The sequence below is a fragment of the Brassica napus genome, chromosome C7 (assembly GCF_020379485.1).
Source record: "Brassica napus cultivar Da-Ae chromosome C7, Da-Ae, whole genome shotgun sequence".
NCBI classification, from domain to species: Eukaryota; Viridiplantae; Streptophyta; class Magnoliopsida; order Brassicales; family Brassicaceae; genus Brassica; species Brassica napus.
The window spans coordinates 12,603,366-12,616,328 of record NC_063450.1 but is presented as its reverse complement, the minus strand read 5'-3'; the positions used below and the strand labels follow the sequence as shown (position 1 = coordinate 12,616,328).

At 28.7% G+C, this 12,963-nt stretch overlaps 1 protein-coding gene across 1 annotated transcript; it reads right to left on the bottom strand.

Moving 5' to 3' along the window:
- Window positions 1-737: 737 nt before the first annotated feature.
- LOC106432253 lies at window positions 738-1,889 on the bottom strand. The gene has a single exon (XM_013873102.1). The coding sequence runs from the start codon at window positions 1,887-1,889 to the stop codon at window positions 738-740; it is 1,152 nt and encodes a 383-aa protein (XP_013728556.1).
- Window positions 1,890-12,963: the final 11,074 nt, after the last annotated feature.

Below are 12,963 nucleotides of genomic sequence, written 5' to 3'. Positions count from 1 at the left end.
TTTCTGTTTAGCTAAATGACAAACATGACACAATTCAGAATGATTTTTATTTGCTTTTGAAAGAGACAATACATCAGATAGCGTATCAACTTTAGACTGAGCTGGATGACCTAAACGTTTATGCCAAGTAAAGGAAACAACAACAGTGGAAACATATGACATACCTTTGAAAGACAAAGACTTATGAGTATTATTATGAACATCCAAAAGATATAAATTCCCCACTTGTCTACCTTGACCAATCATCAATGCCTGAGTAAGTTCCTGAATGACACAATCAGTAGCAGTAAAAGAAACTTCAGAATTCAATGTCTTGGTTAAAACACTCACACTTAACAGATTAAACTTGAAATCTGGAATGTACAAAACATCAAACAAGGTTATTGAATCAGTCAAACGAATACAACCCACACCCTTTATAGTAACAGTATAACCATTTGGAAGGGTAACATAAGTGTGATCTAAGGGTTTGTAATCAGTGAAAAGGTTCCTATCATGACTAACATGGTGAGTGGCTCCTGAGTCTATGATCCAAGCTCTAAGAGACACTTCTGTTTCTTTAGAGGTAGATGAAAGAAGCATGTCATGATAGGAATGATTGTAGAGAGAAATGAAATTACCAGAAAGGCTTCCTGTGATCTGAGAAACCACAGGAGCATTGTTGGAGATAGAGGCGCTGGCTTTAGCAGTTGTGGAAGTAACACTTTGCGATTGAAGTTGAGAACTCAAGTAAGAAATCATCGACTGGATTTGATCCTTTGACATTTGATCACCCTAGAAGCATCGTCCTTGTCCTTCTCATTACTCACAGTTGACTGGGACAGAGCCATGTTTGTAGAAGCAACAGTTGATGGCTTTCTCCCTTTGAACATGCCTGGAGGATATCCATGCTTCTTGTAACACTTGTCCACCGTATGACCAAGGCGAGAGCAATACGAGCACTTGACTTTGTGATAACCACCTTGAGCTAGCAAAATCTGATTCGGGTCAGAAACCGTAGAGTCTTGAACTTGGAAAGCTGTTGGAGGAGGATTCAATCTCTGAGATGAACCAACAATCCTTTGACTCTCATCTTGATCCAAAATATTATAGATTTCCGTCCAGCTCGTACGAGGTTTCATGTTGAGTATTTGACCACTAATGTTAGCAAAATTCTCATTCAATCCCATAAGAAACTGGATGATTCTGCTGGTTTCTGCCTCCTCTAAGAGCTCCTTAACATGATCACAACTGCATCTCCGAGCTGTTGTTATCCTCGTGTTGGATAATTGTTCCCAAAGAGTCTTCTTCTTGGTGTAATATGCAGAAAGATCCATGTTTCCTTGCTTAAGTGTCGCAATAGACTGCTCCAGTTGATACTTGCGAGGAAGGTTACTCACTCGAAATCTTGTGTTCAAATCATTCCACATCTCAACAGCATCCTCATAGTACAATATACTGTCATAGATCTTCTTATTCACAGTATTGAGAAGCCAAGATTTGACCATGCTGTTGCAACGACTCCAAATCTTGAAAAGAGGATCATTAACATCTGGCCTAATCAACGATCCATCCAAAAATCCAATCTTGTTCTTAGCATCTAAGCTCATTCTCATAGCAATATACCAGTTATTGTAATTCGTTCCATCTAACTTCTGAGTCGCAATAACTAAACCGGGATGATCAACCGAATGCAAGAAGTAAGGACTGTGAGTATTATCGATGGATTGTATACCAGAGAATGTCGATCCTTGAGTAGCGCGATGAATCGGAGCAACGAGAGGCGGAGCAACTTCAACATCCGGATCATCGTCGCCGTTCTCTGAGTTATGCAATCGAGTCCTCATTGCTGGCGTCTCCGAGTCCGATACCGTGTTGCGCGTCCTCATCTTCCTTCCTTGTTTCACCATGATGAAGATCGAATCCGAGATCAAGAAAATCGCACGAATCGAAGCAAGAAATCACCGATAGCGATGATTTTGAAACAAAAATGGCAATCAAAGCTCAGATGTAGCTGAATCTTCACGAATCGACGGTGAAAACAGAGATCAGAGAAGAGAATCAGAGAGAAACGAGCGAAAATTGCTCTGAAACCATATGAGAGAAACAAAGATAGCAACAATCGTATGAAAATATCTTTGTATTCATTCTCATTAACTTTACAATGTATCATTTACATGTATATATAGATAAGCTAAACTAAATATATATACAATTGAACCATGATCTAAAACGGCTGATATTACACTAACTGAAAAATTAACTGGAGTTATGTATCATCGGGGTCTTCATCTCCCAGCGTCGTTATATTTCCTTTGTTAGTCTTAACTTCGTCACTACGGTCTCGCAGCTTTCAATTACCTGAATGAGTAAAAAAAAGAGAGATCAAAATTAGTTTTATCTTTCCATATCAACTATTAATTCCGTTGTCTTGTCTTGCATACCTTCTCTATGGCCTTCACTGCATCATCTATTACCTCTTTTTTCCCTTTTTTCTTCGAGAAAATGCACTCCAACATTCTACATTAGATAAGAAAATACATCAGCCACGTTTACCATCAACACAAACCAAACAGATTTACATAGATGTGGTGGAATGTACAGTGACAGAGCTTAATATCCAAGGAAAGGAAAAGCACATCCATAACAGAAAGACAAAACACAGAGACATCAAAGGCAATCGATTGACTGAAGCAGAGAAAAATGAAATCTCGATCCGAAATTGTATTAAGAAACATGAAATCGGATTTCAAATAACAAAATTAAAGACGAAGATTCTGACCTGAAATCCTGAGTTTCCTGTTAGTTCCTCCTAAATCGCAAGCACAAGAACGATCTACAAGACGAAACATCAAAAGCAACTACAGAACAATCGATTGACTGAAGATTACAGAAATAAAATCTTGATTTCAGACGAAGATTCCGACCTGAAATCCTGAGCTTCCGGTTAGATCATCCTCTCTAAATCGCAAGTCGGAAGGGCTCTATGCCCGGAAATCTATGCTATATAAAAGTTGGCTATAAGCCATCGAAGCCATCGAAGGATGACGTCCACATTTAAAACCACTAATCATATTTTGACACATCATTATATAAATGTTTTTTTTAAAATGTTAATATTTCCAAAAAATAATTTTCAAAAAACCAAATTAATATTCTATATATAACTTAAACTAAAAAAAATAAATATTAACATCTGACAACTTACTTTAATAAATGGTAAATATTATAGTAAAACGGAAAATCAAAAGTAAAATAGTACTAGTAACAAAAAAATTATTTCTTCTTAGATATAATAAATCTAAAATACATTTTATAATGAAACAGAAAATCAAAAGTAAAATAGTAGTAGTAACAAAAAAATTACCCCTTCTTAGATATAATAAATCTAAAATAAATTATATACAAAAATGAAATGGAAATTAATGTTAAAATAGTTAAAGTAGCAAAAACAGATTATTTTTTTATTTTTAAAATGTTAATATCTCCAAAAAATAAAATAAAACGAAATTAATACTGTATATATATATATATATATAATCTAAACTAATAAAATAAATATTAACATTTAAAATTTTACTTTAAAATGGTATCGATTATAGTAAAATGGAAAATGAAAAGCAGAATAGTAATGTTAACAAAAAAAATTAATTTTCATATAATATGTTGAGGCTATAAGCAAAAGAGGGTGTCCACATAGGATTTAAAACTATCAATTATACTATGCTAAATCACTATTTTAGTTTACTATTTTTAAAATGTCAAATTTTTACAAAATATATAATTTTCCAAAATAAAATAGAGATCTATACAAATAAAACAAAAATCAACTTGATATATATGATAAACTGAAAATATATATTTAAAATACTAAACTTAATAAAAATCAAACCTATAATAATTTAAATCACATATAATTTTGAAATATATATAAATAACATAAATTAACGATTTTTAAAAAATATTATATATAATTTTAATTTTGGAAATTAACATTTTTTAGAAAAAAAAATAAAAAAAATCTATACTATACAAAAGTTACTATAAGCCACTTTTTTTTAAAACCACCAAAAAAAATGTTAATATTTCGAAAAAAATACTTTAAAAAAACAAAAATTAATATTCTATATCTTAAACTAAAAAATAAATATTAACTTCTGACAACTTACTTTATTAAATAGTAAATAATATAGTAAAACGAAAAATCAAAAATAAAATAGTAATAGTAACAAAAAAATTTACTTCTTCTTAGATATAATAAATATAAAATACATTTTATACAAAACTAAAATGGAAATTAATGTTAAAATAGTTAAAGTAGCAAAAACAGATTATTTTTTTATTTCTAAAACGTTAATATCTCCAAAAAATAAAATAAAACGAAACTAATATTGGATATATATAACTAATAAAATAAATATTAACAATTAAAAATTTACTTAAAAATGGTATCTATTATAGTAAAATGAAAAATGAAAAGCAGAATAGTAATGTTAACAAAAATATTAATTTTCTTATTAATATGTTGAGGCTATAAGCAATGGAGGGTGTCCACATAAGATTTATAACTACTAATTATAATATGCTAAATCATTATTTTCGCTTACTATTTTTAAAGTGTCAAATTTTCCAAATATATAATTTTCCAAAATAAAATAGAGATATATACAAATAAAACAAAAATCAACTTGATATATATGATTTTTCAAAAACTGAAAATATATATTTAAAATACTAAACTTAATAAAAATCAAACCTATAATAATTTAAATCACATATAATTTTGAAATATATACAAATAACATAAACTAATGATTTTAAAAAAAATATATATAATTTTCGGTTGGAAATTAACATTTTTTAGAAAAATAAAATAAAATAAAAATTTAAACGAAGCTATAAGAAGTTAAAACACATATGATTTAAAACCACATATGATATAAAAAAAATTGTTTATATTGGGCTGGTCGATACCATGAGTTAGTTAAACCCCTACGCAAAAAAGTTTTATTATATTCAACCTATTCAAGAAAATTAACATTTTGAGTTGTCAACAATTGTTTGAAAATTGCTAAAATACATTGCAGTCGAGATTTTCAGTAATGTAACTAATACATTGTAGTCAAGACTTTAAGTAATGTAAAACTAATTGATGAAAACGGAAAACTAGACTAAAGATTAATATTAGAGGTTTCAACTAAATTTCCAATTAATTAATTTCAATGGCATGTTATCAAGTTATATATATATATATGCAAATGATCTCTTTGATTAGATTGCTCTTATTATAATTCCATCACAAAGAAATGAAACAAAGAAATTATGTGGTTTAGATCAAAAATTGAAGCGGCTAAGAGATTTGCTCCTATTTTGGTGAAGGAAACAGACAATACAAGTGAAACATAATGGCTACGTTACACAGAGACAGTACAACAAATCACAACATTGATTACTATATTTGAGCTTAACAACGAATAAGCCGAAGAACTGAAGAAAAAATTGTCAGGAGAAGTCTATAAACAGCTAAAATGTGACTCAGTGCGTCAATTAAAGGCAATGGATGTGAGAACAGATGAGTGGTGCACCTTGACACTTCTTGAGAAATTATAAGACCGGTTGATCTTGGACTGAATCCATTGCACCTAGGGGCGGATCTAACAAATTTCATAATATGGGGTATACTTAATTAAATAAAAAAGTCGTAACCAAAGGTGTATGGGGGCATTGGAGATTATAAGCCATTTAACGTCCTTGATTTTCAATGCAACTAATGAGAAAATAATTTCTGCATATGACAATTGCCCCACCTAGATCTTGACTAGGTATGCGCCTCTGTTGCACCCACTGTGAGGTTAGGGCATCTCTATCCCCACTCCATTTTTTCCTTCAAAATGGAGTAAAAGTGAATATGGAGTAGCAAATGCTTCAACCCAACTTCATATCTCACTCCATAATGAAATTTACTCCATAAATGGAGTAATCTATTTTTTGTTTGTTCATCACTCCATTATGGAGTGGAAAATGGAGTAGGGTTGAAGCAATTTTACTTCATTTTCACTTTTACTCTATTTTGGAGGAAAAAATGAAGTTTTACATTGGAGATATTCTTAGGAAGATGAATGACTTTGATTTCAGTAATAGTTTATGGAAGGCTGATGACCACATCGGATGTGATAAGTGTCTTTTTTGGAATGAGATAAAATAAAATTTCAAAAAATTTCAAAAACAAATTGTTTTGAAAAAAAAAATTATATAAATTAAGATAAACTTTAAAACTCATTAAAACGAATTAACTTGACATATATAATAATTTTTGGAAACTTAACATAAAACTTCAAGAATTTAAACTATAAGAATTTAAAACACACTTATTTTAAAAGTTGATACTACATGTTATTAAAAATTTACGCATATAATTTAAAAATATCAAGATTTTCAAAAACAAATATTTGTTTAAATAAAACCATATCAAATAATAAAAAAAATATAGGGGAGATTATTTTAAAGAACTTATGTGGAAAGAACATCAAAGAGATTAATAAAAAAATTGTGTTCTAAGTATGTTAAAGCCAAAAATATCATATATAATTAATATCAAAACAATTTGTGGCTAATAAAAATAGAAGAAAGTTAACATGAAATTTAATCTAGATTATTAATCTAAGTTTATAATAGGTTTTACATGGTTTAAAAAAATATTAAAACAGTGGCTGGTTTGACTTTTTTTTTCTTTTCTACGGAGCCAATTTATTCTTTGACTTACAAAACATTTACTTTAGAAGAACCACACGTAAGAATAATCCACTTGTGTGAAACACATATTGTTAAAAACATATTATTTAAGAATTTAAACTGATTCTTTTCAATCAAAAGAAATTAACAAATTTATTTATTCATCAAAATTTTGAAATTGTAATCAACACTAAAAATCTTATATATATTATAGATAATTTCATTAACCATAAAATAACCTACATGATGACTTCTCATAAATATATATCACCGATAAAATTCTAGGTTCCATATAATACATAAAATTAAAATGATCTCATACAAAAATGGTTGAAAACAATATGTGATAAAAATATTTATAAAAAGATGAAAAAATAAAGGGTCTAAAGTATTACGTCCAATAAATTAGTTGAATTTCAAATAAATTTATATATATAACCAACAGTAAAATTATATTATGAATGGCAACCTACAAAACAGTTAAAAGAATGGACGATGTGTCATTCAAAATAAATTAAACTACATGATACTTTCTTATAAATATATAATTCGTTCACCGTTAAGTTCCATATAGTACATAAATTAAAATTATCTCATACGAGTTTGGTTGAAAAAAAATCTATGTAGAGAACAATGTTTATAACATAAATGAACAAAAATAAAGAATCTAAAGGCTCATGTCTAATAAATTAGTTTAATTTCAAATAAATTTATATTAAATACCAATTATAAATTATAATATGAACGGCAACTTACAAAACAATAGGAAGAATTGTCAATATTCATTTATAAATGATAATATACTATATGCAATCAACAAACCAAAAAAATTTAAAACTAATAAAAGTTATAAAAAAGATTACAATGAATTTGGTATTTAAACTATGTCCAAAATTTATTGGGAAGTAGACGAAAACAATATTTTAAGTTATGTAATAACTTTCAAAAAGTCTTACAAATATTTATGTAAAACTCCAACCCAAACAAACATTATTTGTTTAGTATATATTAACTTTTATTCTTTTCTTAAAAAGATTAAAAATTTTATATATTACAAAAATTATACAATCATACAAGACTCACTACTCTATAATATAATTAATTATACCAAGTATAACATAAATATTATGCTCTAATGTGATTATATTATTTTCTCAATAATAAAATTTATATAAAATGAGTAATTTCATAATATTTATTGGCAATTTTATTATCCAAGAAAAGTAGTTGACAGTAGGAAAAATTCAGTAAAATATTAATTGTAGTTTAACTTTATATCTAAATATTATACCTTCACATACATATTTAAAGTATTAATTTAAGTTTTCAAGTATGTTTGTACACACAGTAAAAATGTAACAGTTATACATTATAGGGTCCCTACCATTATATGTAAAACTTTGTTCATTACAAATAAAATTTAAATATTATGCAGATAGATTAATCATTTTTGCAATAAATACAAAGACATATAAAATGTATCATGTATGGTAAAAATATTTAAAATATCGAGAAAATTGCATAATATTTGAAAATTTAAAACATTATGTCTTATAAACAATATAAATACATTTATAAATACAATATATACATCAATAAATACAAACACTAGATGCTAAGAAGTGTTAATTTTAAAAGTATACTTTTATAGACAAACATATGTGACAAGCTTTAAATAAAATTTTAAATACGATTCAAAATTTTAAATTTATATTAATGAAATATATATATATACATATTTAAATTATTATAATTTTTAAACTAAATTAGTAATACAGACTCGTATAAAATCTAGTCTTATTATATAAAGTAGAGTTATCTCTCTCCAGGATGCGCCACCTCAGCAGCCAACTCAGAAAGTCAAGCTCTATGAGCGTGACACCTGTCCCAGTATTATGAAACTCATCGTTTCATTTATTCGAAGTTTCTTATTGGGCTCAGTTGTTGAGTTTGTATTGTTCGGGCCTGTATGTATTGATAACCAATAGTCATCCTATCGCCGTCGACATACTCTGTCTGAGTCCAAGCGTCGAACATGATAGAAGCGGCTTAATCCAAGCATTGCGCAAGGGCACTTGGAAGATTTGTCCATTGCTAACAAGAGTCTACCGAGAAGAGACTCTATGGAAAGGCATGGCTTTGTGAGGACTTTGTTGATTGATAATTACAATAGTTACACATTCAATATATATCAGGCACTCAGTACTATCAATGGAGATACCTTCTTATCCTTCTCTTTGTCACTCCCTGTACATAGATTCTGTGTGTGTTTTCAACTTTTGTTTGTATCCAATGTAGTGCCTCCGGTGGTTATTTAGAACGATGAGTGGACGTGGGAAGAAGCTTACTGTTACTTATATGAAGACGCTGCTTTTGATAATATGGTTATATCCCCTGGACATGGTTCTCCCATGTGCCCAGCTGATATACGCACCAGCCTAACTTTTTATTGAGTTTCTGCTTTATGTCCCCTTATAGACCCACATGTGTTTGTCTCATCTTGAACATGGCTCTGGCTCTGTGGGAATATGTCTTCGCCTTTTGCTTGAATGTCGTGATATTCCAATTCTAGGCGTTTGCCTTGGACATCAGGTACTTATGTCTTCTTACTTGCTAATATCTCTTAGCTTTCTTGGCGTAGTTCTTGCACAGTCATGAAAATGAGCCGTTATTTCTGTGAACCAACCAAGACAACATGCTTTGACAGACACTGGGTTATATCTATGGAGATTATGTGGTGCATGCCCCATAACAAGTCAATGGACGGTTAAGGTATTGAGGTTTTGACAATACAAGGATTTTTCAATGCTCTTCATGTGTCTTTTCTAGAAATGAATTTTTGTCAGCTGAAACATTTCTGCTTTTTTTATTTGGTCATTTCTGCTTTTTCTATTTCTCAGTGTCTTCTAGATATGCTATTCACCATTTTCATCTACTTCATGTAGTGGGATAGAACATTATGGAACATTTTTTCTGGGATTACATCCGGGAGAAACTCTGATTTCAAGGCAGGTCATCTACTACTCACACAAACTGAAACACAAAGTTATTCCGAGTTTTAGTAGAGGTGTGGGGATGTTTAGCGGCTGATAACCGAATTTAGAAGCAATGCATTGCTCTCAAATCACTTACCACCTAAGGTGATTTTCCTTCCACATCTGCCACATGCATTCATGTTCCAAAAGTGTAGAAGTCAACACGATTTAGAATCTGCCATAGTTGATAACGTCCAGTTGTCATGGCAATGATCACTTAAAGTTATCAGTTGCACAACAGATGAAAGAAAAGGAGATTTTTGGGAAGAAGAACTTGAAGAGCCGCTTTTGTTTTATTGCCAATCAAGTTCTCAATATGGTATTAGGAGTTATATTTTTTCCTTCCAGCTTTTAGTTTGATATATGGCTTCTTAGATTCTGTTTGTTGTATAATCTCTATGAGTTTGTCGCTTACATGGCTTAGACAGTGGTCGAAAAATGAAAGAGAAATTATACTGTAGGCTACTATAGCAAATAGTTAACGTTATATACATAATTTATGAAAGATATATTTTGCTTAATGATTATAATTAACCACACTTGAGTAAGAAAAAAAATCAAGGCGCGTGACAATGCTTTGTTCTATACTTCTATTAGGTTGAGAACAATAAGCCTGCGTAATAGATGGAGGATATATTGACCATGCAAGCTCACCTATTACGTAGATCTAATTGATGTTTTACTTTTAAGAATTCTTTTTTCTTTTAAGAATTTATTTGTGTTTATATATTCATGAAACTTGCCCTATCAAGAGCGAACCTGGGGATATTGGTAACTAAGCCTATACAACTCATGGTATTATCCTACCAAAATGGTCACTAAATCTCTATATATTCATACTAAACTCTGAGACAACTCACATGTAGTATTGATCCTACCATAGTTAGTAGCAAGTTGTGTGACAGTTGAAACAATGAAGCATTTTTATATAAATCAAAGAAAATTCAAAATAAAAACGATATAAGTTTAGTCTATAAAAATTATATGTTCATTAGTAAAGTCATTGTAAGATGCCATTCAAGTATATAAAAATTATATGTTCATTTGGAAGTTTATTTGTCAAGTTCTTTTTGTACAAATGACTTTAGTACAATGTTTCTTAAGTCTTATGTGGTTTCGAAAACAAGTTTCTCAATAATACAAATTTCAATGTTGAAAATGTGGTTCTCATATCCGTTGGGTTCAAGTTGTAGGAAAATTAATGATAAAAAGATAAAAATGTTGTAGAACTTAAAGGAAAAGATGAAATCCAATTTAGTAAAGAAGATTATTCAAGATTGATAATAGAATAAGTAAGAATAGGACATTAGAACAATAAAGAAAGGATCTTGACATATTTAACATGGATTAAATTGGTTCGATATTGTTTTATTCTATGAGAAAAAAACCTCACTTACATATCATGCATTGTTTTTTGTAAAGAAAATGTCAAAGTTGTAAAGTACATATCATGCATTATCATATGACATCCAATGACAACTATAATATAGAATTTTAACCACAATATATAATTTGTTATACTTTGTTAATAACTATTTTGTTCAAGAAAATAGCATTATTATGCAGATACGATTATGACCATTGTTCAAAATTGATTTTATATATATTAGAAAACATAGATGATGGTACAAATAAATCAAAATATATATAGGACATGTTGAAGAAAAAAACTTCAACAAAAAATGTTCTTAGACCCTTAAAAATTATAAAAGTATTGGTTCTATAGCCAAAGTAAAATTTAATTAGTGTATCTTTAACAATTATTTTACATTAAGCATAAATAAGCAAGATAAAAAAAATTCAGACCATAACTAAAATTTAATTTATTATTTATTTGTTTTTTTATTTGGTTATACATAGCTTTTAATAATAAAAACAATTTTAAAATTGCCTTTAGGCATATATTTTTATAACACACACACACATATATACATATAAATAAATATAAATACCAAATATATAACAAAAATTATAGGAAAATCCCGGGCGTAGCCGGGGCCGACCCTAGTTCCTAATAAATGTCGCAAGAGTCTGTTTTCTGGTTTATATTCTGAATCTCTGATTTATGAAAAGGGAAAATTGCATTAAGAGCCTTAAAATAAAATCTATTTAGTCTTTAAACATCCAACTTTTTTCACTGTCATTTTAAACCATAAAATGGCTTATTTCTCACATTAAACCTTCAATTGGCAAAATTATTCACGCCACCATCCATATATAAATGTTTGATGAATAGTCAAGAAGCAAACAATTTGTTTTTTTTTTTTACCAAAAGCAATTGAACTATTTTTTCGTAGATAACAAAGAGAGTTTCAAATTTTGGAATTTCTTGAATGATTTTTTAGAATTTGGAACTTAGATCAATCTGTGAAAATTAACTTTTGCTTTGTAAAATTTTAGATACATTTGTTGTAATTACAATGACTGAATTTGATAATAGATTTAATATTCACTTTATTATAATCGATTCTTTTGTAATATTAAATCAGTCCACTAAGAGCATCTCCAAAAAGATACTCTATTATGAAGTTTCTAAAATTCTATATTTGAAGTTTAGAGGTGTTTTTTTCCAAAAACAAAACTTCATAATTAACTTCAAAACTATTTGTATTTTAGACTATGGTCCTTATATTTGTCTTAATCAATTTAATTTCGTAAAACTTTTGTAAATAACTAAGCACATATTTAAATAGAAATAACATAATTAATATTAAACTTCAATGAAAATACCACATTATTCTATAAAATTATTTCAGTAATGCATATATGATCAACTAGTGCATATCAAAGTAAAATAAATGACTCTCTTTATTTTTAATTGGTAAATTACAAACTAAAAATTGTTGAAATCGGGTGATCTAAAACTTGTAAATACATTAGGTCTGAACAAGAAAGTAAAAGAGGAAAATAAATATTGCTAAAAGACTTAAATTCTATCGATGATATTAATACTCGTGAATACATTCAATCTGAATAAGAAATAATGTTACGAAAAAGACAAAACAACAACAACAACCATCTTCGGTTACAAAAAAAATTGTTTGGCCAATATTTTGGAAATTTTGGAGGTTCCGGATCAAATTTACATGACTATTAGTGTTGTTATAATATTTAAATTTGTGCAATAGTTATGTCTTCATGTAATTTTAAAAAGCTTTTTTGTTGTTAATTTTTTTTTATTGTTGTCTAAATTTTGTTTTTATGTATTTTAAATCTA